General features: G+C 41.5%; 1 protein-coding gene across 1 annotated transcript in view; it reads left to right on the top strand.

Moving 5' to 3' along the window:
- The first annotated feature begins 8130 nt into the window (after positions 1 to 8130).
- Positions 8131 to 27161, top strand: part of LOC119646493 (prostaglandin reductase 1-like) — a 48586-nt gene continuing 29555 nt past the window's right edge. The window contains exons 1-3 of the mRNA XM_038046951.1: positions 8131 to 9328; positions 9387 to 9489; positions 9549 to 9743. Of these exons, the coding sequence (XP_037902879.1) occupies positions 9223 to 9328; positions 9387 to 9489; positions 9549 to 9743 (404 nt within the window). The 5' untranslated portion in view covers positions 8131 to 9222. The remainder of the gene's footprint in view (positions 9329 to 9386; positions 9490 to 9548; positions 9744 to 27161) is intronic.

Below are 27161 nucleotides of genomic sequence, written 5' to 3' on the forward strand. Positions count from 1 at the left end.
TCAAAGTTGTAATCTTCTGCTCGGTCTGGATGAAGGTAGACTGTACGTGCAGGGCGAGTTTGAAGAGGATACATGATGGGGCACCCCCTTATCTTACACCGTTGTTAATGCTGAATGGTCTCGAGAGTGATCCTGCTGCTTTTACCTGGTCTCGCACATTGGTCAGGGTCAGCCTAGTCAGTACAGTTTCATACAGGCTATTCTGCCATAGGCGGCTTTAAAGTCGATGAAAAGATGGTGCAACTGATGTCCGCATTCAAACAGTTTTCCATTGCTTGCCGCAGATTTGTGTGGAGTGAAGCCTCTTTGGTATGGGCCAATGATGTTCTGGGCGTATGAGGTAGAAAGATAGCGGAGAATATCTTATAGATAATTCTCAGCAACGTGATACCTCTATAATTGCTGCACTGTGTGATATCTCCTTTTTTATGTATGGGACATATATCGCTCCGTTGCTAATCGTCAGGCATTGATACGCTCTCCCACATCTCGAGCATATGTTGACGAACCACTTGGTATAGTTGGTCGCCTCCATATTCAATCAATTCGGCTATAATTCCATCGGCTCCTGGTGACTTATGGTTTCTAAGCCGATGGATTGCACAGACTCTTTCTTCTATGCTTAGTGGTGGCAGCATTTCTCCGTTGTCTTTAGTTGGCGAGACCTCCAACTCGCCGATATTTTGGTTGTTGAGCGGTTCATAAAAATACTCAACGCATCGCCCCAATACGCCCATTCTGTCAGAAGTCAGATTTCCCTCTTTGTCTCGGCAGGATGAGCATCAAAGTGTATAAGGCTTCATCCTGCTGACTTGTTCGTAAAATTCTTCCGTCGCTTCTCTTCTCGATGGAGTTCTTTGTAGGTCTCTGCGCGTGCTCGCGTTCTTTGAAAATGCAACATTACTCGGTATACAGCATTCTTCCGTTCCGTTGCTAGCTTACACTCATCATCAAACCAGCCGTTCTGACTGAGGCCAAGCATGTTTGTGGCTGTATCAATGATAACACTCTTCCGGTGATTGTGAAGATCATTTGATGATACTTCAACTACAGGGCATTTGTTAGCTGCGGTTATTGCGGCATCCATATCTCTCTTATAGGTGTTACGGAGGGCGGTGTTGTGAATAGCTTCAGTAGGAACTCTCACCTGGTTGTCAGAGGGGATTGTAGCTGGTGTAATTCGAGTTCGGGGCACATACTAACGAGATAGTGATCCGAGTCTGTATTGGCCCCCTATATGTTCTGACATTCATCAAGGCTGAGAGGTGGCGGCGTTCAATCAACACGGGGTCAATTTGGTTGAAAGTGGTCCCATCTGGAGGGGACCACGTAGGCGTGCGCTTTTCGCGCAAACCAGGTAATTCCAACAACCATTTCGGGCGATACTGCTAACTGAACAATTCGCAGTCTGTTATCATTGGTTTGCCTATGTAAGCTCTGGGAGCCAACGTATCGTCTGAATACGGGCTCCTTCCCTACTTGGCTGTTAATATCCCCAAGTATGGTTTTGATATCATACTTGGGACAGGCTTCGAGGGTCCGCTCAACTACCACATAGAAGGGATCCTTCTCCGACTCTGCAGTCTCCTCTGTAGGGGCGCGAAGGTTTATGAGGCTTAAGCTTATATACAGACTCAAAACTGGCTTCTCTGCAACAGGAATGGCATCCAAGGGAACTGGTTTGTGATGTGAAGGAGGAAACTCAGCGAGTCGAAGTGTGCCCAAATAGCTTTCACTTTGCGAAAAGAAAATTGTACTCAAGTCAAGATTAACAACATACACTTCGATAGAAGACTATAGCGGAAAATTCCAGGCCTAAGGTCGAGCATCTTCAGCATTTGGTGTCACTTTGGCGAGACTCATCTTGTCGTTGAAAATATAACTGAGACTTCTTGGCTCTTTTCTGGTCTCCATGTCTACTCTATATAATATTTTCTTGCCACTTTTCAAAAGTGTTCTACTTTATTATCTGCCTTGATGGTAGCCTGATGTAATTGGCTAGAGGATCTCTCATAGAAAAACTCACTTACGCCATGCACTTGATTTTAGTACAAAGTTTTTAAATGAAATGACTCAATGCACATTTGGATAACATGCCATGTTTAACTTGAAACTCGTATTTCTCTTCATGCAAAAGATGGGATAACGATAGCTCCGTGATCTCGCTAGCCAAACGTTGCGCAAAGATTCTGTCAATGATAGCTGCGTCCCTCAAGCGTTCGCGAGGCTTGCTATGACTCCTTTGCCGATCATTAGGCGACCGTGTCTAGCCGCGGTCGTCATTGTGACCTCAGTTTTTTGGACCGCAATTAGTTTGTTAGGACTCATCTTTACTGTTGGTTTACTTTTAGAGCATACGGAGAGTATTGTCGGGTAGCGAAGCTTCGTAGTCGCCCTGAGGAAGAAAACCACCCATCTGCTAAGATAACCGAGAATTTGTTACAAAACTCCATCTTAGGCATGAAAAAATTCTTTTTTTTTTGTAGTAGGACCTTTAGTACACTTCATGAATGATTATTGTGTAATGTCAAAAGTTAACTCTACATGTTTTCCCAATTGGTAACCTTTGACCTGGTTGAACATGTGTAGCGTTTCCTCGACCTCCACGCCACTTCATATACGGCACATGTCCTCAAAAAATGATTTTCGGCAGGGATTGTAGGAAGCTTGCAACGAAATTTTTCCCTGTGTCATTTAGTACTCTTCCAGTTCGATGTATCGACATTTTACATTAAAATTGAAGCTCAATTTGGCTGGTTTTCAATTAGAATCGGTTTATTTTTCTTGTAATAGTTTTGTATCGTTCAGTTGAGTTCATTTCTTTTGTCTCCTTCTCCCTTAAAACGATTATACATATATATAGTTAAAGAAGCCCAGGGACCCTCTTTCCACCCAACCGGACCGAGGGGTGACCAACCTAAGGCTGGGCTGAAGGCAACGTCCAAAGATCCGCATCACAGCGATGATGCGTTTGAAGGCAAAGTGTGTGCCACCATGCAAAAATGTATTTCTACATTCCGATTGTCGCGTTCCGTCCCCACGTACTCGAGGAGGGCGATCAAACCCGAGTCTGCAAGGGACTCATCTGAAGTGGCTCTGCCACGAAGCCTCACCGGAGGTTATCTGGTACTATGGGAACCGGGATGGCCCTCTGAGAGCATATGCTCCAGGAGAATTCCTGGAGGATGTGTTCTCGGCCCGGTTATTTGCGGTTGGCCCCCTAGTGCGAGTTTCATAGTGGTTGTGGTTATACCTATATCGCGGGCAGGGCTCCTCGGAGCTCGAGCGTGGAGTTGCGCTGTACAACTCGGGTGCCTTACTCCTTAGTTGTGGCAGAGGTATGAATGCTGAGCCTGCATTCAGTATAAACCAGGACCACCGTGCTTGCATGGCGGGGCTCTGATTGTGGTCCCAAAATCAATCCGTGTCCGAAGAGGACCGTGGAATTATGCCTTCACGGCAGGTAAACCCCTCGGATTTTCATCCCGATTGTCACAAACACTTCATGCAATGACGCGGTGGTTCTACACTACAGAGACATGGATCTTGTATCGAAGACAGTGCGGATCAAGACTGAAACCCATTAGGTCAGATTGTTACCGAATAGGACTCTTCGGACTATAGCGCAGGTTGCAAGGATAACCGCTTTTTGTATCTCCATGTATAGTCCAGCCCTAAGATCGAGCGTTTTCAGCGCTTTATGTACGTTCTGCGGGGTTAATCCCGTCGCTGAAATTACCACTGGGACTACTTCGATCTTTTGTAGTCTCCAAGTTTTTCGTACTGTTTTTTAACAGTGTGCCTTTTCAAAGCACGCTCGTTCTTCCTTCAGAAGCAGAACTAGATCAGGTCTGTTGTGATTAACATTGTGGTGTGTGGCAATAGCGTGATCCCGCAGTACGGAGTATACTTATAATAAGGATGGTAGGTTGCCACTAAGTTATACTTCAACGCAAGGTTTTGATGGAGAATCTTGCAGACGGAATTATGACGACTGGTGTACTCGGTACTGCTCAACATCCTGAACGCAGATGTTATCTGCTGGATGGTCTCTTCTTCACAGTTGCATAACCTTCAACTGGAGTTGGTGATTGAGGAGTCGTGAAGAATGTACTGTTTATAATTTTTTGTTGGGAGCGAAGCATCCTGGATTGAAGTTAAGAATGCTTTGGTCTCATAGAACATACACCATTTGTCAACCATTTGTTGGAGGCTTCGATGTCAATGCCTGACAACAATAAATTTTTTATATGACCTTCGTGAAAGAGTTTCTCGTTTCACATGTCGATCTTCTGTTGGACTGAAGTAACATTCGACATGGGATCCCATTCTCTGCTTCTCAAGTTCAAAGGAGATAATTTATTATCTGCCATGACGGTAGCCTGGTGTAATTGGCTAGAGGATTGTTTCTCAAAGAAAATTCTCGAAGAGAAGATACTTAATTATAGTGCAATGTTTTCAAGTCAAGTACCCCCCTTTCTCCCTGGTGAAGTGGTATAGTGATCCTGAATTTTTCGGCATGTGCATGTTGTTGTTTGCAAGAATTACCCTTACCCGTCTATTGATAGATTCTAAGTCCGTATTACTCCACTGTATCACACCGAAAGTATAAAGGGGGACGGGAATGGCGAAGGTGTTGATCGCCATGATTTTATTTTTCCCGTACAGCTCAGTTTTATGGACAAGATCCAGACGCCGTTCAAATTCCCCCAGCAACTTTGATTTAATTATTGCCACAGCAGGTGTTGTTGCTTGCAATATGCCGAGGTATTTGTAAAGGTCGTCCGAATCCATACCCTCAATTCTGATGATACTTTGGCTGTATCCTTCGTTTTTATGCGACATTTCTCCAAACCCAACTGCATGCCCTTATCCCTGCTGAACTGGATGGTGATGTCCAGCAAGGAACGAAGTTCGTTCGTTTTTTGGAATAAAACTTGATGTCGTCAATATACATTAAATGGCTTAATGTACTTTTCGACAATATGCCATGTTTAACTTGGAACCCATATCTGCTTTCATGCAAAAGATGGGATAGTCGATTCAAAGCCAAACGAAACCACAGTGGGCTTAGGAGTCGCCTTGGAAAATGTCAGGCCTGATTTGAATCTCTCGTGATGTTTGTGAGGATACCAATAGCTTCGTGCTCCAATTCTTCATCACTGTTCTCAGGAGAAGAACGACATTGGGGTTGATTTTGTACCAGCATAATATTTGTAGCAACCACGAATGTAATATGAAGTCAAATGCTGATTTATAATCGATGCAGGTTGTCGAGATATTTCGTTTTTGGTGGACAGCCTGCTTAACAGCTACCGTATCGATTACAAGCTGCTCTTTGCAGCCTCGGGAGCCTTTTGCACATCCTTTTTGCTCCTCAGCTATCAACTTATGAACATCAAGGTGTTTTGATATGGAGCCACGCTGCTTCTAAATTGTAACGGTTGGATTCGCTCCAAACACTTCTCCAGAAGTCTTTTGCCTGATCCAGATCGAAGTTACTTTCCCAATCTGAGTTAGTGAGATTTTTGTAGAATCTTCGTTGGTTCTGGAAGAACACGGTGTTGTCTGTCCTTCGCAGAAAGCTTTTTGATATCTATGGATTCGATTGGAGCATACCGCAAGTTTCTGCTTCAGAACCTCGAGGATTTTCTCGATTGGCATATCATTGGACAGATGGTAGTTTCCAATGATGTTCGCAACGCATCTGTGCACTTTCGGTGACGGATTCCCAAGGAGTGCTTGCGTGACACGACCAATCTCCTTTCTCAACTTTTCGACTCTTTTGTTGACTTGAAATACCCAGAAGGGTAAAGTCCTTCTGCGCATACCTCTGTTATTCGCTCCAAGATGTTGATTATTGAGACGAATAATTGTATCATTGTAGATCAGGCTGTGAACCTCTGTAGCAATAATCTCGCTAGCCAAACCATCAGCCAAAATTTTGTCAACGGCAGCAATGATGTTAGTAGTTGCCGAAGTAAACTAGTTTTGGGATCTTTGGCCTAGCGTCCGGAAGAATCTCAGCATATTCTGTGAATGCGACCTGGAATGTCCCCAATTTTATTCCCACGAGTAATGGGGACCCAGTCCGCCCTGCAACAGAGCCTCAATGTTGCAACGCTCCATGGTTACCTCTAAAGGTAGGAAAGGTATTTGGAAAGGAGCCGCTGAAATACAGTGTAAGGTGACTGCAATTCATCCGATAGGCACGTCGATTCCTTCACCCCGGATTACGGATTTGTAAAGGAGGTTTACTCCCCCAGAAAGGGAACAATAGGTTAGGGAGGACGAACACAAATGGAAACGTTCTGCTTGTCCGCGGCTACTTATTTACAAGATTAACTTGCGATATTCGTAGCTGATCCGATGGGTCATGTCATTTTCCGCAACTCATGACATGACCCATGATGTTTCCGCATCATGGGTCATGTCATTTTCCGCAACTCATAACCTGGTCGCATGCAGCTCTGCTTTTGTCATACAGGTCGGGACCAACCTGGTACGCCTTGTATATATATATAGATCGGTGGACATACGGTCGTATCACAGCCGGCTATCAAATACCTCTGGGTAATAATTGACACCAAATTGAGTTTTAAGGAACACTTACAGTATGCATGCCAAAAGGCAGCCAATGCCACCACGGCACTTGAATTCGGTTTACCGGCTGATGACTTTGAGGATTTGCTTTTAGAACCACGTCAGATGAGGCAGTATTGGTGGTGGCAGGCATAATCCTTGTCGGTATTCTGGCTGATGAAATGAGTGTCCTGTACCATGCAAGAAGTATGGAGGGGCACGCAGAGCGTAGAAATGCGGCAAGGTCAGAGTCGCATGATCTCTGGCAACGTAGATAGGATGAGTCTACGAAGGGTCAGTGGACATCTAGGTTCATTCTCAACATTAGGATGTGGGTTGAGCGGAAACAAGGGGAGACCAACTCCCACATTTGCTCCGTAATCGTGAAAATACAGGAGGAGTTGTTGAAGGAGCAAAGAAAGAGGAAGGCCGAAAGGAGGAGAAGGACGAGTGCCTAAGGGCAAAACTATCCCGCGAAGTAATACTTAAATGGTGGTTCCGCGAGGCGGAGGCTGGGGCTGGAGGGACCGGGGGTGGTTTTTAGTGGGTGCGAATCCCACACGCGCACGATGTAGCTCCGGCGGTTGTGCGGCTTTGTCCTTCTAAGATCCACCTCCGCCCAATCTGCCCGAGGGGCGACCAACCTCAGGATGGGCTGCGTAATATCCAAAGGTCCGCATCACGGCGAAGATGTGTTTAAGCGAAAAGTCTGTGTGACCATGCGAAAATATATTGCTACATTGCGGATGACCCATTAGGTCGGACTGATACCAGTTGCAAGGATGACCGCTTTTTGCATCTTCTTGTATAGTCTTGCTCTAACATCGAGCGTTTTCAGCGTTTTACGTCAATTTCGGGGGACTAATTTTATCGCTGAAAGTACGACTGGCGCTACTTCGATCTTTTGTAGTCTCCGTGTCTGCTTCATATCGTCACAGTGTTTATCAACAGTGTTCCCGTCCAACAGTACGGCTACATCGGAGCTTCCTTGAGAAGCAGAACTAGATTGCACTGGTGAACACAGTACTGCTCAACATCCTGCACGCAGATGTTATGTACTGGATGGTCGCCTCTTCACAGTTGTTTAACTTATAACCATTTGTTGGAGGCTTCGATGTCAGTACCTCTTTATATGACCTCCGTGAATGGGTTTCTCTTTCCACATGCCTTCTGATCTTTTGTTGGACTGAAGTAATATTCGGCATAGGATATCATTCTTTGCTTTTGAAGTCCAAAGGAGACAATTTATTATTTGCCCGCCGGTAGTCGATATAAGTGACCAGGCAATTGTTTCTTATAGAAACACTCAGTAGAAGTTCAATGTTTTTAAATCAAGTTCCTACCTTCCTCCCTCATGAAGTGGGTAAAGTAAAGTAAAAGGGGTTGTAGATGTTTTGTGATTTTTGTGCAGGAACATAACCGACAGCTTTTTGGAAATAATGCCAAGAAAGTTGAAAATAAAAGATTCAAATGGAACCCTTACTAATTTTCCTAGCTAAAATTGAGATCCGGACAGACCGAAAAGCTCTTAATAATGACACCAGAAACACAAAAATTACTAGCTGAACTTCGTATGATCTTTAGCTTCATATTTACTGTTCGTGACATGGATTCCACAAGACGCTCGGTTTTTCGAGAAGACGTTCCATTACTTTTGTTTGAAATGGAACGTTCGCGGAGCATAATCCCACAGGTTTTCAAAAATATTGTGATTTGAAGATTGTGGAGGGATTTATGAAATTTTGCAAAAGGCGGTAACTGTGAGCCCCCATGCATGCAGTGAGTAACATCGTTGTGCATGCAGAGGGAGGAGTAGTGTGGTATTAAATTAAAGGCCTCGATTAACATTTTCCAAAGCTGTTCTGACATTCGTTGCAAAAGGGAGCAGTGTGGGAGCTGGAAAATTATTTTCTCATTGACAGACCTGTCAAATAACGAATTTGCGACTATATGCTGGCTAGGCCTCGGAATACCACCGTTATATGTATGTTTAAATAAGTATGGGGGTATTTACTATATTTTATGGAAACTGACTGGAAGCGTCACTTGACTATAATAGAGAGGTTGAAAATTAGTATTTGGTGAAAATCGCACCATTAGTATCGAAGGTATAATATCTTAAATTTGACATTTTTGTTTGAATTTTAGTGTCACACTAAAGTGAATAGCTTGGCATATATTATACAGCTAGGCGCGCATGGGACAAATGCACACTCAAACGTTTTTATATAAGAAATGCAAAACCCTTCTTTCTTGGACCGTCGCGAAATTGTTATCCAAGTAGTGCGATTGACCGGAAGAATTCGGGGGTGGTCTAAAAATTTAGATTTACTTGAACGTTTCGAGTGTGGAATATTTTGTCCATCACTGTAATGAGCGAAATGCAAGTTGATGATCGCATTATCGGCACTTGTGTAGCAGATAATTGTCATAAATTAAGTCTGATTAAATGACGGTAGATACAATTATCTATGCAATTTATAGACTCTGCTGTTCAAGCCGATTGTCTCTTAAACTTGCTTCTGATAAGTTGGGGTTGATAAGATAATTGAAAGACCAGTTTTACTCGCATCATAGCACATACATAAGTTGGGACTCAGTAGGCTGTCGGAGTCAGTTCAGGAGGTTTTATTGAAGAAAATGGTGATCGCGAAAAAAATTGTTTACGCTAAACAATTTGAAGGTGAACCGACGCCCTCGAATTTTCGACTGGAGACTGAAGAGTTACTGGCGCTTGATTCTGGCGGTAAGTTTTGTGCGGCAATTGTTATGAAATGTGGTGTTTATTTGCAATTTCTCCATAGAGATACTATGCGAAGCGGAGTATTTAAGTGTCGACCCCTACATGCGACTTTTCATGTCGCGATTTCCCGTGAACAGTGGCATGATTGGCGGTCAAGTGGCCAAGTAATCCCAATGGAATAGTTTTAATGAAGCCTAAATAACCTAACGAATTTGGCATGCAGGGTTATCGAAAGCAACAATCCTAAGTATCCAGTTGGCTCGCACGTATTTGGATATTTCGGCTGGAGGACCCATACAGTCGTGAAACCATCGGAAGGCCCCTTTGAAAATTCAATGAGTCCAGACGAAGTGACGCGCCTCGATAACTTTGAAGGACTTCCATATTCACTTGGACTCGGCTATCTTGGCATGCCAGGGTTTGTAGGCTAATTTAGTATAATTATGCGGTGTTTCCAGCGATTAATTATTTGCAATAATAAAAAACTTGTTTTTTCTTTTTCGCTGGTGTAGATATATTTTTTTTTGTAAATACCGATATTTCCAGAATCATCTGTCCTCTTCGTCAGTGCGAATAAGTCTGCAGTCTGCAAGTGGTTCCCGAAATATCGGTATTTGCCAAAAAATATATCTACACCAGCGAAAAAGAAAAAAAAAGTTTTTTATTATTTCTAATTTATTGTAGTCCATCTTATGGTTAATTGATAATGTTATTTCAAAGATTATGGGGTACTTATTTCACATCTATGGAATATGTACATCAAACAAACATACAACAGCCAGTTTTGAGTAGGGCTTTATAAACTCGCTTTACTCTGCTTTACCGACTTCTGAAATTTTCCAGAGTACCATCTTTTATCAATTGTATTGAACGCGGGAGTGTCCAAAAGATTATTTGTGAACCACGAGGACAGAGTCTCACTTCACCAATTGACTTTACAAATCCGCGATTAAGTGCAACACAACCTGTTGGTATGTGCTTTTATACGCTGTGGTAATTAGTTTGAAAATGTGGGCGATGTATTTGACACTTCTGGTGCTTATCGGTATTGATGACGAATTTTACGCATCTTGAAGTCCTAAACAAGTCGGGAAACCGGAAGCTGGGCGCTTCAGGTATGAAAGGTTTTGTTTGCTTCTTCTGTGAGTATATTTGAACGTAGAACTATCCCATCTGTACGTAGCCCGTTATGTATATGCATTTAGCACGTCTGACTACCCATTTTAGTGTGATATTGATGTTAAGTTGCAGTAATTTTAAACGGTAAAGTCAACTTTGAGCTACTGTAACTTTGTTACTAATAGTATGATTTTGACCAAGCTTGGAAATAATATGCTCCATATTATATTTTATACTACTACCAACTTTTTAAACTATAGGATAAACTCAAGGGGGGTTTTACTCAATTTCTCCAAAAATATTGTAATATACTATAATTAACTTAATCTGAACGGATATCGATATGGAGAGTATTTTGAGGCCTGAGCACCATACAGAAGCAGTTTCATGAATGTGTTCAGATTTTTCTTTTGGGTAGTTTCCGAGAATGGGTCCGTTAAAGAAATCATCACTTTCCACCCCTCCCACTCCCCGCCTTTCCAATAAATGTCAAAACTAACACCGGCTCCAAAAAGTACTAATCGAGACCTTTCGTTTGATACCCCACATGACTATATTCGGTGAAAAAAATTTGTACACCGCGCTTTTATATGTATGGCGACCCTCCTTAAATCTAAATGTAGAAGGATATCACTCACTGCTTGTCAGGGGGTCCACAGTTTCCACCTTCTCACGAAGTTTCGTGCCAATGAGTACAGCCGTTTCTGAGGAAAGTGCTTGTGACAGACAGACAGACAGACGGATAGCCAGACAGACAGATAGACATTGAACAGATTTTAATAAGGTTTTGTTTTGCAAACAAAACCTTAATACAAAGGAAACAACAGCCTCAGTCATGGTTAAATTTTACTTCCAGACGAAATAATACTACGAAAAGTGTTGTTAATTCACAACCTACAGTTACAACTAGAGTTAGTTCCTATCCTTATTCATTTTCAAAACTACTACTACATGCATTTTTTTTTTCTGAAATACGCCTCAGCTCCTGCAAGCGTCCCTGCAAAAATTTCTATTTCTCTTCTCTCCTCTGTCAGCGCCACAATCAGCGGGCATCTTGGCAGGTCCATGTCGTTTCGACGTGAAAGTTACGACACTGCGGTCTATGAACCGCTACCCATGCAAAGAGTGGTATCATTTTGAGTTGTCTTTGAGGGAGGAGGGACTCCCCATGTATACGAAAGGGGGGAGCAAACATTTTTTTCACAGAATATGGTCATATGGGGCATCAAATGAAAGGGCTCAATTAGTATTTTTCGAAAATTATCACTTTTCTCTCATTCAGTGAAGCGCAGGTGTCGTTTTCAGAACCAATCCAATCGAAAAAAACTACAGTGATGAACTAATACAAAATCTATGGCTGAAAATATCCCGATATCTGGGCAAGTATTACTATATTTACAAATTTACTTGAAAACCCTCCTCAAGTTTGCAGTAACATAGCTGAATATATATCGCATGATACTGGTGGTTTTCATAGTAATCGTATTAAAATCAACAAAGTTATAGCACATCGAATTAGTGCTTTTCATTATAATTATCAATTACTACACATTCGTTTTCACTTTTTGCGAGTTGCAGTACTTTAATATGAGATTTTAATGGTAGCCATATAAGATTTTTGTTTGTAATTTTTCCTTTTTTTCTCAATTATAAATTGAATTCATAAGGACACATATATCACCATCAAGTTTGATATGAATTCCATTACTTTTGGCAAAATTATAGCGTCAAATTTGTGTTCTTAGCTGGAATTTACATCATTTTAAAACATTAACATTAGCACCACAATGAAGCAATAGTCTGGAACGGGGGTGCCTATGCTTACATATATAACCCGAATGTCTTCTTTCTACCTATAAACTATTGAAAATTCCTTTAAGACGCTTTCAGCTGAAAACCATTTACTAAATGTTATAATTCCCAATTATGAGCTAATTCTAATAAGTATATTAGGTTAGGGTGGGTGGGTGGATTTTCGTGAGATATTAATGGTTAAACGTTAAACGGGCAACATGAGAATTCCGAGATAAGAGAAAGTTTTTGTATTTATATGAATTTTTTGCACTCTAAGACGTGTATGACATTATCCTCATATAAAGTGAGCTCATCCGAACAGCAGGAAGCGTGTGAATATATTATTTTCACATTTTTATGGTTTTCTGTAAAACGAAACCTTACTAAAATCGATTCACAGTCTGTCTGTCTATCTGTCACACGGACTTTTCTCCAAAACGGCTAAATCTGATGCAAATTCAGTGGACATATGGAAACTATACACATACAGTGGGTGACATAAATGTAGGTGGTGTTTAAAGGGGGGCTCCCTATACATGCAAAGGAGGATGTAAAAAGGTCCTGATGAGTTTTTTCGAAAGTGATATTAGCTTTGACATGTGACAAAATGTGCCCACTTAAAGTGGACTCATTTTCCGAAATTACCCAAGCCAAAAATTTGAAAATAATCAGGGTGGTGCGCTTATAAGAAATCTGTCCCATTATGTCTCATTCCGTTGTCTGCTCAAATAAACTGACTTGTAGTATATTACCAACATTTAGAAGGTGACTGAGTTCATCCTAGGTGCGGCAGCACCAGCATAGAAGATAGTATCCGGCATATGGCTGTCAAATTACTAACAAAGTTATAATAAGTAAAAATTATTACTTTGTACAAATTTCTTTCATTCTAAGACTTTGAATACCAGTGTCATACTAAGGTCAATGGTCTGAACACATTAAATGCATAAACATTACGAACTAGGTGCAAATAGGACGAACGCCTTTTAAATATGCTTATATTAGAAATACAAAAAATCTTTCATACCTGAAGCGCTTGGCTTCCGGTTTCCTGACTTGTTTGTATCTGTTTTTGGTGACCTTCTTCACATTTGCTAATAATGCTGAACTCCTAGTGTGAAGCGTATGGAATTAACTATAATCGATAGAGTACTTTGCATACCAAATTATTTGTGTAAATAAATAGCTGCTAATCCAGCTGAATATTAAATTATTATGCAAGTGTAACAGCCATGCACTCAAAGTTCCTCACATAAGGAAACACAAAACCTTTAATATCCGAAGCGGCCAGCGTAATGCCTAAATCAAATAGATATACATATTATATATAAGTTAATAAAAATATCGGGTTTAATTTAAAAAAGAAAACAATTTATTGCTTCATGCCTGTTTGGCATTCTAATTACAACTAACTACAATTTTTGAAATATAAAAGAAATATGATTTTGCCTAATGTGCAATCATGCGATTTCATCGATTGCACCGATGACCCCAATAGTTGCAGACGTCGCTTTTGGATGTGGTGCTGACACAGGTGTGTTTGCGCGTGCAGCATTTCCGTTCGGGTTAACTCGCCCGGCTTTAAATGCGATAGTCCCCAATCGCTAAAAGAATCGTATGTCGTTGAACCTGACCTTGGTAGTTGCTGATCGTGGATCTGATGTTGGAATTGATGTTGGCGGTTCTGGATCGGATTTCGAAGACGACGATGATGTCGGAACCGGTGATGGTAGTTCCGTCGATTGCTTAACCTTTATTTCTGAAACGATATTCTTAGTTTTGAATTTTAAGCATAACTGGAAGGAAATGATGAAAGCGATAAAAACGCCAATTATGGTAAATGTTGAGTATGTTGTTATTCGATGGATGCTAGTTTCGGTACGCATAAGTTGAATCTCGCTGGTGTTGTTTATATGGAGATTCTTCATCATTTGTAGTGAGAGTACTTCCTGGTAAGTGTTAACTTCTGGAGATGGTTGTAATATGGCAGGTAGCACATTCATCGTTGTTATATCGCGATTGACAAAGGTCCTTCCATTTACCGTTAAGCTCGTGTTATGGATTTTAACTAAATAGGTACCGTTTAGTTTATGGGCTATCTGCTCAGCTTCGATTGTACCAGTAAATTGGTTCAGCAAAATGGTACCGGATGCAATCTCTTCAATGGTTGGTATGTGTGCATTGCTGGTTGTCTTGCATGTGGCTGTAAGGCTTTTCATCAGGTTTGGTATGCAAGAGGTGTTTGAGATATCCAAAATTTCATCCGATTTACAAATGGTTAAAGAATTTACATTTTTACAGTTTTCAATTACGCCAAATATTTGTTCATCATTTTTCAAAATTTTACTAAATTCGATGAAATTGATAATATGTTTTTTCTTTACAGCTTTAATTAATAATGTTTCATAGATAGGCTTAGTCGTCAAAGGAATATTTATAATGTACAGTAAACATGACAAATTTGTTGTTTGAATTTAACATCTAATATCATATCATAATTTGTTTTGTTGCTTTCCTTAAATAATTTCTGAATTTCGTTTGCAATTTGTGTAATATTATTGATTCTTTCAGTGTACATTTGATTGATTAGAACCTGTCTATTATTATTTTCTAACATATTGTTAATTTTTGCTTTTATAGTGACAAAGTCCTCGTGATCTGGATTACCTGCAATCCATTTCCAAGTACTGCCGATAAAATCAAGTGACCTTTTAATTTTTCGTGGTTTTAAATTTCGAATAAATTCCTGAATTTGCTTGAGCTCGTAAGATAAATGAGATGAGAAAGAATAGTGCCTGACTTCTGGGAGATTAAGAACAGGTTCAATATCTGTTACGAAGCGCTCGTATTGATCGATGTTGATAGTGTGGATCAATTTAAAATTTCCGTCTTGTATTTTTGCTCTTCCTGTGTGAAACAAGACGATTTGGGAGTTCGAGAAGTCCAAAATCTCAATTTTGGCGTTTACCAAGTAGGGTAAGATCCTGAAAAGGGAAGACTAGTTACGTATGTGGCTTTTATGTATGATTTTTCCAGATTCAGTTAAAACGGTTGTATTATTGTTTTCTTTAACAATTTCTTGTTTGTATCGTGCTGTCAATTTTGATCCTTTTCTTTTGTTTTGTTTTACGTAGATAGTTTCTCCAGTTTCGTATTGCTTAGTGGGCTGTCTCGTCTTATTGTGGTTTTTTATGTCCGTCTGTTGTTTCTGTCTTAATTTCTCAATATTTGATAGCCGAATTCGTTCTAATTCGTCTGGGTCTATTCTTGGAGTTCGGCCGAAATGTAGCTCAACTGGTTTTTTTCCCGTAGTGGAGTGAATAGTAAGGTTGTATTCGTAAACAGCACGCTGCAAGAGATTTTCGAAGGATCTAGGTGGTCCTTCTTCCTTTAGGCATCGCATAATCTCAGTAAGCGTACTGTGCCAGCGTTCAACTTGGCCATTTATCTCACTTTTATAAGGGGGAGTCTTATAGATTCGGATTTTAAGGTCATCTTCTAATAAGGAGGTTATGGAGGCGGACCTAAGCGCTCCTTCATTGTCGATGACAACGATTTCTGGCACACAGTAAAAGAAAAGTAAGTCTGTAAGGGGTTGTTTAATATCCTCGATGGATTTTGAAGCAATTATTTTAGCCTGGGCAAATTTAGAAAATTTATCGACGGCAGTTAGAACTCTATGTCCCTCAGTGCTAAAGAGATCGATATGAATTGTATGACCTGCGTATGCGGGGATAGGAGTAGCGTTTAGTAAGGGTTTATTAGGGTGTCGGTCGTATTTATTTATTTTACAAGTACAACATCGTTTTACTATGCTTTTTATTTTTGCCGACATTCTCGGAAAATAGAAATGCTCTAATAGTTGTAACCGATTTTCCTCGGCATTGCGGTGCGCTCGTTTATGTACCTGTAGTATTCTCTCTTCTTGCTCGGCCTCGTTAGAGACGTCCTCGACAAATTTCTGCGTATAGCGTATTCGGTAGCTACTGAAATGTTCAGGGTAAATTTCTTGGATGCGGCCCATATTCTCTTCGGCAGTTAGAAGACCATTTATGGTGTTAGGATTGAGGTAACGCTTGAAGATACTTATTAATTCGTTATTTGAATATTGCGCCTTGATGAATATGTGTCTCGAATAATTTGGAAAAGGGTTTTGTAGCTGGTAGCTGTCTTCATTGCCGAATTTTAAAATAATTTGATTCCTGAATGCATTAATGGGTGACTCGACAGTAGGGATGAGGTTGTGTGACGAGCTCTCATCACTATGTTCTGTAGGGGTAAGGGAATTGATTAGGGTTGATTTAGGAGGCCGCGAAAGCGAGTCTGCGACAACGTTAGCTCTACCCGGCTTGTACTCTAGCTCGTAGTTGTATTCCTCTAGGATGGCTTTCCATCTTTTCATCTTACTGTTAGTGTTCTTATTGCTAAGAGCATAGGTAAGTGGTTGATGGTCAGTGTATATTTTAATCTTTCGAGAACCATAAAGGTAGCTTCGCAATGAGGTCAGTGCCCATATAATGGCAAGCATCTCTTTCTCATTGGTAGCATAGTTTTCTTCGGTGTTTGTTAATGTTCTGGAAAGGAAGACGATGGGTTTTTTATCCTGAGAGAGTACTGCACCAATGGCGTAGTCAGAAGCGTCTGTTGTTAAATGAAATTCCTTTTCAAAATTCGGATGAGTCAGTACTACTTCTTTAGACACAAGACAATTTTTTAGATTATTAAAAGCATTTAAGGCTTTCGAGTCGAGGTGAACGATTTTGTTTTTGGATTGATTTTTGGACACTCGTCCGTCTACCCCTCTTAAAAGAGACGTTAGGGGTTTTGCAATTTTTGCATAATCCTGAATAAAACGTCGATAATATCCTGACATTCCTAAAAATGATCGAAGATCTTTCAATGTTTTAGGTACTGCCATATTCGCAATTGCCTGGACCTTTTGAGGGTTAGTTTTGATACCATCCTTACTTACTACGAATCCTAAGAATTCTATGTCCGTTTTCATAAATTCGCATTTATCCGACTGGATTTTCATGTTGGAGGCTTCTAAGGTTTTCAACACTTTTTCAAGATTACTAAAGTGTTCTTCCTCGTTTCTTCCAAAGATGATAATATCATCAATGTAAACGTAACAGCACACCCCTATGTGCTCTCGGAGAATATCATCGAGGGTTCTCTGAAAAATGGACGGAGCATTCTTCAACCCAAACGGAAGACGGGTAAACTCGAATTTACCGTTGTTAATGGAAAAAGCCGTTTTTGGTATGTCGCGCTCCTTGAGTGGGATTTGGTGGAATCCACTCTTCAGGTCGATTATAGAGAAAAATTTGTTTTTGCCCAAATTCGCTAAAATTTCACTTATTTCGGGAATGGGGTATCTCTCTGGGATAGTAACCGTGTTGAGCTTGCGATAATCTATTACCATTCGATACTTTTTCTCACCGGATGCGTCTTGCTTTTTAGGAACGATCCAAACTGGTGAATTATAAGCGGATTTGGAGGGTCTTATTATTCCATCTTTGAGAAGCTTGTTTACTTCTTTCTCAACTTCTCCTTTCAAGGCCATTGGGTAGGGATATGACCTGGAGTATACAGGGTCGTCGGTCTTCGTACGTATCTCTCCCTTTACTGTGCTAGTATACGTTAACTTTTCGTCGGGTTCTGTGAGTAGTTTCGAGCAATTCTTAAGGATTAACTTTAACCTACTCGATTGCTCCTGGCTTAGATGTGTTGTTCTGATGTTAATGCTGTTAACAGTCTCTGAGATATGCTGTTTCAAAGGAATGTGTAAGTTAGGGTGAAGTGTCATATAGTTTTCGTCTGTGTGAATGATAGCTTTCATTTGTTTAAGGGTGTCGTTACCAATTATACCATCGAATGCAATCAAACTTGGAAGGATAAAAAATTGAATTTTCGTTGCATCAGGGCCAAATAAGTTTACAAATGCATGATGTGTAATTTCGATGCTACCTCCTACGGAGTTAGCGTAGAAAGCTCTGTTGTTTGGTATATGGTTTCGGATGTGTCTAGGCTGTATATAATTTTTGTTAGACCCTGTGTCCACAAGAAATCTGAGACGCTCTCCACTTCGTAGTACATGCTCGAAATATGGGAGTGAAGAGCGTGTTAATCTAAAAAATAGATATCGTCCAGCTGTTCGGATTGGTCGATACTTGGTTCGGCACTAGTGTCCACATAGTCAGTTAGGGTCTGGTCATAATTAAGGTCCTCTTGGTTCATGTCTTGTTCGTATTGTTCCTCTGTAACATCATTGGTTTCATCAGGTTCTGTGTAGTACACTCTTTGTATCTTAGGTGGAGGGTGATGCCTCTGGGAGGCTTGTTGGGGACGTTTTGGTAGCCAACATTGGTTTTGGGGTCTATTGGCATAATTTATGGCGTGAGACCTGATGGATTGGTCAACATCCATAGGTACTGGTCCTCGTGGTGGTCGAGGAGGAGGTAACTTATTTTGGGGAGCCTCATGTTGGGGTTGTTGGTAACCTTGTGAGTAGAATCGTGGTCTCTGTGACACTTGAGGATTATGGACCAATTGTGGATGAAAATCGCGCCTAGGGGCTGGTATTGGTGCCTGTCTAGAAGGAATAGACATCATTCTACGTGGTGGAACAAGAGGTGGAGTATTATGGAGAACCTTCCGTGGATTGGTGCTGGAATTATTCGCGTATTGGGCACGATAATCCATGTTTTGAAGTTTAAAACACAAATGTAAGGCCTGCGGTAGGTCTGCCGGTTCGCGAATGCTAAGCAACCGTGGCAAATCACCCTTTAGTCCTCTGATAAACGTATCAAGTGCTTTTTCGCGGTACGATTGAGTCATGATATTCATCGCGTCCTGACTCATTTCAATCGACCCTAATTTGTTAAGTATAAGAGATAGGTGATTATACACTTCTTGATAGAATTGGGAAACGGTATTCGCACCTTGGACTAAGGTTGTCATCTGGTATTCTAAGGTACCAAGATCTCTTTTATCCGCGTAATGCAGATTTAAACATTTGGAGATTTTAGTCCAATTCAGAGGGGTATTGTACGATTCTAATGCTATATCTGCGTTACCTACAATTTTGTTTCTTATAACCGATAGTATACCGTAATATTTCGGCGTGCCTCTTAGATGGTCATAAATATGAAGGATTCTATCAACGCTCTTTCGCCATGAGCTGAATTCACCTGGTTCCCCAGAAAATGTCCTCAAGCTCTTAACGACGTCAGGAATTCTATCCATTTCGGACAGATTCTCATTATTACTGATATTAACTGGTACGTCTACTTCATCTCCAATGTCAGATGCGGGATTCAATAATGCACTAAACATTTGTCTCCCTTGAGTACGGAGAGTTTCCTCAACTACTCGGGAAATAGTTTGGAGCAGTTCGTAGTTCGGAGCATTATTAGACTCATTATGATTGCCATTAACCGGTGGTTCTAAAGTGGGCAAAGCATCAGCAAGGCCATCGAGATTTAATCGCGGTGGTTGAATCAAATTATGAGGATTCGACATTTTTGAATAACTAAAAGATCACCTTTCCCGATAAATTCAAAAAGATTGCAGATATTCACTATTCACTTCCTGAATTCAATCACTTTTAATTATTTCACTTTTGATTATGTCAATTCAAACGATTCGCTTTTCGAGTATTTTTCTTTTGAATTAAAATGAATTAAATATTTTTGTATATAAAAGACAATTTAGTGACAATAATGCAATAGCTTTAATAAATAAATATAAGGTAAAACAAAACATACAATTCTTAATTGAACCTTTAAAACTTTGAATTTATTCTAATTGAATCTGGTTAGCTTTTTTAGAGAAATCAATTTGGCGTAATTTTACAATAATAATTTGTAATTACTTACATTAAGAACGCTCTTGCTTTCATATCGGATGAAATTTTGTTTTGTTCGAATTTTATGGTGAACTGCTTCGGATCCTTAATCAGCGATTGTCCTTTTTGCCTCCTTTGGTTATTCAAAGGCTACTTGGGGCTAAATCAGGAAAAACACGCGTGCTTCGAAATTTTGGTTAATTCCGGTTTTATCTTTTCCACTCCGAAAACTTTTCATTCGCGTTTACACGAAAACGATTACTTGTTTATCGCGTATCGTTTTAAAATTCGCGGAAACTTTGCGATAATGTAACGAAGTTACTAGAGATTCTAAGGATAAGACTTATCAAAAAATCACACGTGCGAAGCGGTCCCTGCTCGGGCGCCAGTTAATAAAAATATCGGGTTTAATTTAAAAAAGAAAACAATTTATTGCTTCATGCCTGTTTGGCATTCTAATTACAACTAACTACAATTTTTGAAATATAAAAGAAATATGATTTTGCCTAATGTGCAATCATGCGATTTCATCGATTGCACCGATGACCCCAATAGTTGCAGACGTCGCTTTTGGATGTGGTGCTGACACAGGTGTGTTTGCGCGTGCAGCATTTCCGTTCGGGTTAACTTATATACCCGCAGCGGTATTTGATTCAATTTGTCGGTATGCATCAGTACGCGGTGGTAGAATATGTTTATTTGTTTAGGATGAGCGATATTGAGCTATATTGGCTTGAATATGTGCATGCGTAGAGTTTACAGTTTGGAAATATATGGGGACTACTTTGATTTTTTAGCTCTGTATGAATGGAAAAAGGGGCATAGAAAGTTTTTCATATAAAATGAACACAAGATCTTTATACCCGAAGCGTCGAGGTTCCGGTATTTCGTCTTCTTTATTCTGTTAACTGGGTCTATCTCGTTTCGGCGACTCACATTCCGACCCAAGAATGTTGTTGGCTGCATTTTTGCACGAACACGTACGTCTATTATTCCGCTACTTTTTAAGGTTTTGTGTGAAACAAAGCCTTATTAGAATCGAGTCGGTGTCTGTCTGTCCGTCTATCTGTCTGTCTTTTTTTTTGAAGAGGTGGAAAGCTTCAAGTAACACTGGCCTGGACACGTCAGCGTGTGCGATTCTTACCCACTAAAAGCACCTCCGACTCCCCCCAAGCCCCGTGCTCTGGATAGATACGACCATGGAGTTGATCGCATCCCAGTCTTCCTGACATGCTAACATTTTCCGCATCAGATTCTCTGGTAAGTGCACCTCTCCTAGAGTTTCTAGGTTCTTCCTTTCCTCCATAAACCTTGGACAGTGGAAGAATACATGTTTTGGGTCCTCTGGGACTCCTTCGCAGTTTAGACAATCGGCTGAGGTATCAAGTTTAAACCTGAACAGGTACTGGCGATATCCTCCATGCCCTGTGAGAAACTGAGTACGATTATAATTAATCTTACCGCGCGGTCTCTACAACCATTCCTTGATGGTAGAGATGAGCTTGTGTGTCCACCGACCCTTTTCCGAGCGTTCCCAACGTTCTTGCCATCTATATAGAAACCTCTCCTTTTCGGCGTTCTTTGTCTGCGATATAGGAGAGATAGACTTCGCATTATATTATATATATTCGTCATCTAATCTGCCAAGATTTCAATAGGCATCGTTCCAGTGATAAAGAATGCTGCATCATCTGAGACAGTCCTGAATACCGAGCACACCCTTGGGGCTGTTATTTTGTAGACTGAGCTCAGTTTCTTAGCGGTAAGTGTAACCTGCAATGCCTTTCCCCAAACTGGAGCTGCATAGAGCAGGATCGAACTCACTACCCTAGCTATAAGCAACCTGGAAGCATACCGTGGCCCTCCCACGTTCAGCATCACCCTTGCCACAGGGCCACACTTCCAGTGGATGAATTGTCGTAAACATACTGCACGTGTTGCTTATAGCTAGGCTTCCCGTCTATCATCACTCCCAAGTATTTGATGGCAGGCTTAGAAGTGATGATATGACTCCCGATTTGAATTTGAATATAACTAGTGCCATATCGTCGGCGTAGCCCACCACTGTGGCTTCTTCCGGAAGGGGAAGGTTAAGTACATCGTTGTACATGACGTTTCATAGCAGTGGGTTCAGTACGGAGCTCTGTGGGACACCCGCAGAGATAACGTTCGCCTAGGGTCCGTCATTAGTGTCATACCAAAGCCTCCATTTTTGTAAATAGCTGTTGACGATAGCTGCAAAAGATAAGCCGGAATACCAATCCTTGCCAAAAATTTCCGTATTAGGTTCTAATTGGCCGAATTGAATGCATTTCTCACATCCAGGGTCACTACCACGCAATATTTGCTAGTACTGCCCTTTCCGTGGATTGCATCTTCGGCCAAGCCAGTAACCATTTTGATGGCATCAATGGTTCTCCTGGCTTTACGGAACACACACTGCCGATTTGAGGGGCCTCCTTGGCTCTCAACAACCGGAAGTAATCTATTCTAGATTACCCATTCTAGTATTTTGCTCACAGTGTCCAAAAGATAAATAGGTCCGTAGGAGGTTGGCTCACCTGGAGATTTGCCAGCCGTAGGCAGTAGCATCAGCTTCTGTCGTTTCCATGATGCAGGAAATATCTCCTCGAACATGCACGCTTCGAGCAACTCAGCGAACATATCTGGTCTGGATTTCACAGCAAGCTTAAGGGCCCTATTTGGCGCGCCATCCAGACCCGGAGCTTTGTTATCTCCTATCCTAGCGCAGATCTCCAGCAGCTCGTCACTGGCGACTGGTGGTGTTGCCGTGTCCTTCAGAGGTCGCTGGAAGCTGTCTATGCCCTCCTCTTGCTGGGGGAATAATCCCTAGATAATTTTTAACAAGAGTGAAGGGCACGTGATCTGCGGAGATGATCTTTGAATCGTCCCATCACGATTCTATAGGCGCTCTCCCACGGGTTTACGTCTGCTTCTGAACAGAGCTCCTTAAAGCATTCCCTCTTGCTCCGTTGGATGGCGAGCTTGAGTGTTTTGCGAACCTCCTTATAGGCGCGCTCATTTTGCCCTTGGTCGATTCTGCCTACCGCTCTCCGAGCCAATCTTCTGGTTCGGTGACAGGCTGATCGAAGGCTGGCCAGTTCGGTATTCCACCAGTAGTTTGGCCGTCTACTGTGGAACGGGCACCTCCTAGGCATGGACGCGTCACAAGGTTTTGACGATGCATTGGGCCACATGGGCAGCTCTTTCCGTAGAGACGCCTGCTTTATTAGGTTGGTCTACCCATACCTCTATGAAGGTCTGCTCATCCAGAGCTTTATCGGACCAGCCTAACATCTTTCTCGGTTTCGAGCATGATGGTCTTCTGCCCGGTGACTCCACCCATAGCCCAAAGAAGATTTCCTTGCTGACGCACCAAGACATACCACGTACCAGTGCTGGGCTAACAAAAGTTAGGTCTACGATTGGGGCAGATCCCCCTTTCTGAAAGGTGTTTACATATCCTTCGTTGGTCAGAATGATATTCAACTGTGTGAAAGCGTCTAATAGACTGCGTCCCCTTGCATTTGTCTTTTTGCTACCTCACTCACGGGCCGAACCACTGAAGTCACCAGCAATCACCCTTGGACTACCACCCCTTGCGTCGAGAACAAGGCTGTCAAGCATTTCCTCGCATTCGGGCAGTGTCAGGCTTGGTGCGGCGTAACAGCTGTACATATATACCCCGTTTATTTTCGCCCACACAAAGCCCCTGTATGTCTCACCCCACGTACCTTGTATGGCTTGTCGACCACATGCCCATAACGCCGCTCCAGCAGTCGAATCTGTAACCCATACGCCACCGTGATCGGACCGATCAATGCCGCTGGTGAAATGGTCAAATACGAGGCACTTGAAGCACCTCTTTAGAGAAATCTGCTCTCTCAGACGGCAAACAACCCATCCGATTCGAACCTTCCCGGCCGCCAATAACTTCTGCGCTGGACGTCACTTCATCGAGATTCTTGCACTGTATATAGATCCCATGTTTTTGGGTCCGTATTGTGACATTCTCCCCAAGTGAGTTCTTAACCTGAGTTCGGAAGCCATCAGTTTTCCCCAAGCTGGTTTTTTTTTCATCTCAAACATGAGGTCACTCTTTTAGGTCCTTGGAATCTTGCTGACATTTCCGCCTAGATCTTTTAGGTCGGAGTCAGCTTTGACCTTTGTCAGTATCTCCGCGTAGGAAAAAATTTCCATTCCTGGAGATTACAATCGCTTCGGGGCGAATTCGCACTTTTGCCTTTTTCTTCGCCTTTTTATTAACTTTCTTAGTCCATCCACTATCTTGGTTCATTCCCCTAGATTTTGTCGAGTCGATTGTCGGAGCTCGCACTTGGGGGACCTGCTTTTTCTCTTCGGTGATTTTAGTTCCGTTTTTCGGAACTATTTGTATGGCTTTTCTCCTCTTAGGCGCCTGCTGATTTTCCAGAGAATCCACGTCTCTCTCCCGCACTCTCTTGTTTGGTGGCAGGTTGATTGCAATACGATTAGGTGTCACTTGGTTCGCCTGTGACACCGTTGGGGAAACAGATTTCAACTTGCCCTTGGAATTTCGTTCCTCTTGCTGTGATTTGTTGTAGAGCACTCGAAAAGCTCTAGCTTGCACTAGCTGCACTATTTTTTTATGTACCAAGCTGTGTGAAGGGTAATACCTCTGCTTCAGGGCTTTGCTCTCCATGATTCCTAACCAGATTACTACTTTTAAATTGTCCTTCACATTCGCTTTCGCATTCATTGACTTTCCCTCCGTTTTATCTTTTTTGATGTTTGGCATTGGCGGAGATCTCAAAGTTGACGAACTTCTTCTGAATGTGTCCTTTTGCTGGTCCTGGAGTACCTCCTGCTTGTACTTCTCTTGAATGTGGTACTTCGCTTGAACACTTGTAGCATTAGATGCCACGGTGGCGAAGTTGTCCACCACCAAGTTACTGCGGTCGAGGGATATCGGCGGCCGGGAGCCCGCTTGCTCACTCCCAAAAGCCGTCGGTACTGGGGTGCCGAGCTCATGCATCGTAAGTTTTATCCTTTTCTCGTTTTCCATAGTGGCTTTATGTTCTGGGTATCCTTTCCATAGGTATTTTGGTCCGCGCACCAGAGATGAGCAAACTCTACCCCATGCACAGTCAGAAAAAGAAGTCGGAATACCGGAAGCTCGCGCTTCGGGTATAAAGGTTTTGTGTTCATCTTATGTAAGAAATTTCAACGCACATTTTTCTATCCGTATATAGCTACAAATCCTTCATATTTTTCCAAACCACAACCACAGCCATAGCCATATTACGCTCACCCTAAACAAACAAACTGCCTACTTCCGAATACTGTACATATATGTGAACGTATATAAATTGATCGTACCCATATTTCCGATTTACTTCTTATATCTATCTGCCATTAGCACGCATATACTATATACCTACATACACACATGTCTGGTTGACAAATAACTAAAAAACTAAAACAAAATAATTCTCTGGGACCCAATTCATAAGAACTCATTTCGCTGTGGTATTGACGAATTGATATGTGATGATGACGTCATGCAGGTTGTAGAGTGCAAAAAATTCACACAAAAATGTAAAGTTTCACCTCCTATAACTTTGTTAATAATGGTTGAATTTTCTTCAAACTTGACCAAACTGTGCATTATGTTCTTCATTACACGCATGCCACTTCTGTACTTCTGGGATCAAAATAAGGGGGGGGGGTGCCGGGTAAATTTCTAAAATATGGAAATATACTATTATTAACTTTTTTTGTTCAGATATCGGAACCGGATATATTTTGAGGCCTAGATTTCGTAGCGATGCACCACTGTGATTTTTTTTAGATTTTTCGGTTGGATAGGTTCTGAGAACGAGACCTGTTACACTTTTTGGGGGTCATATTTTGAGCCCTCAATGTCTGTCTGTCACACGCACTTTTCTCAGAAACGGCTATACCGATTGAAATTTGATGAGATGGTGGGAACTGTGAACGCCCAGACATGCAGTGAGTGATATTCTTCTACATTGAGATTTAGGTGGGGTCCCCATACATGTAAAAGGGTGTGTAAACATTTTTTTCACCGAATATTGTCACGTGGGGTATCAAATGAAAGGTCTCGATCAGTACTTTTCGAAGCCGACCTTAGTTTTGAGATTTGTTGAAAAGAGGGGGAGTGGGAGGGGTGGAAAGTGATGATTTCTTTAACGGATCCCTTCTCAGAAACTTCTCAATCAAAAAATCTGAAAAAGATCATCAAGTTGCCTCTATATGGTGCCCAGGCCTCAAGATACTCTCCATATCGATATATATTCAAATTAAGTTAATAATTGTACATTAGCATATTTTTGGGGAAATTGAGTAAAACCCCCCTTAAGTTAATATAATATGAAGCATATTATCTCCAAGTTTGATCAAAATCATGCTATTACTAACAAAGTTACAGTAGCTTAAACTTGACTCACCCCTGTAAATTTAATGCAACTAAATATCAATATCACGTTAAAGTGGGTAGTCAGATATGCTATATGCAGTAAATAACGGGCAACGTATAAATGGAATAGTTCTACACTTAAATGTACTCACAGAAGAAGCAAACAGAACCTTTCTTACCTGAAGCGCCCAGCTTCCGGTTTCCCGACTTGTTTTTTAAGGTTTTGTGTGAAACAAAACCTTATTAGAATCGATTCGATGTCTGTCTGTCCGTCTGTCTGTCTGTCTGTCTGTCTGTCTGTCTGTCTGTCCGTCTGTCTGTCTGTCTGTCTGTCTGTCTGTCACAGCCGATTTATTCGGAAACGGCTGAACCGATTGTCACGAAAATTAGTAGGAGTATGTGATCTGCCGTTCCCTTTACATGCAGCAACTGGCGCCATTTTGCGTTAAGTTTAACGGGGGGCTCCCCATACATGTAAAAGGAGGGTGCAAAATTTTTTTTCACAGAATGTAGCCATGTGGGGTATCAAATGCAAGGTCTCAATTAGTACTTTTCGAAACTGGTTAAATATTTGATATTGGGTGAAACATAGGGGAGTGAGGGCTCAAAATATGACCCCCAAAAAGTGTAACAGG

This window comes from Hermetia illucens, chromosome 1, assembly GCF_905115235.1.
Source record: "Hermetia illucens chromosome 1, iHerIll2.2.curated.20191125, whole genome shotgun sequence".
NCBI lineage: Eukaryota > Metazoa > Arthropoda > Insecta > Diptera > Stratiomyidae > Hermetia > Hermetia illucens.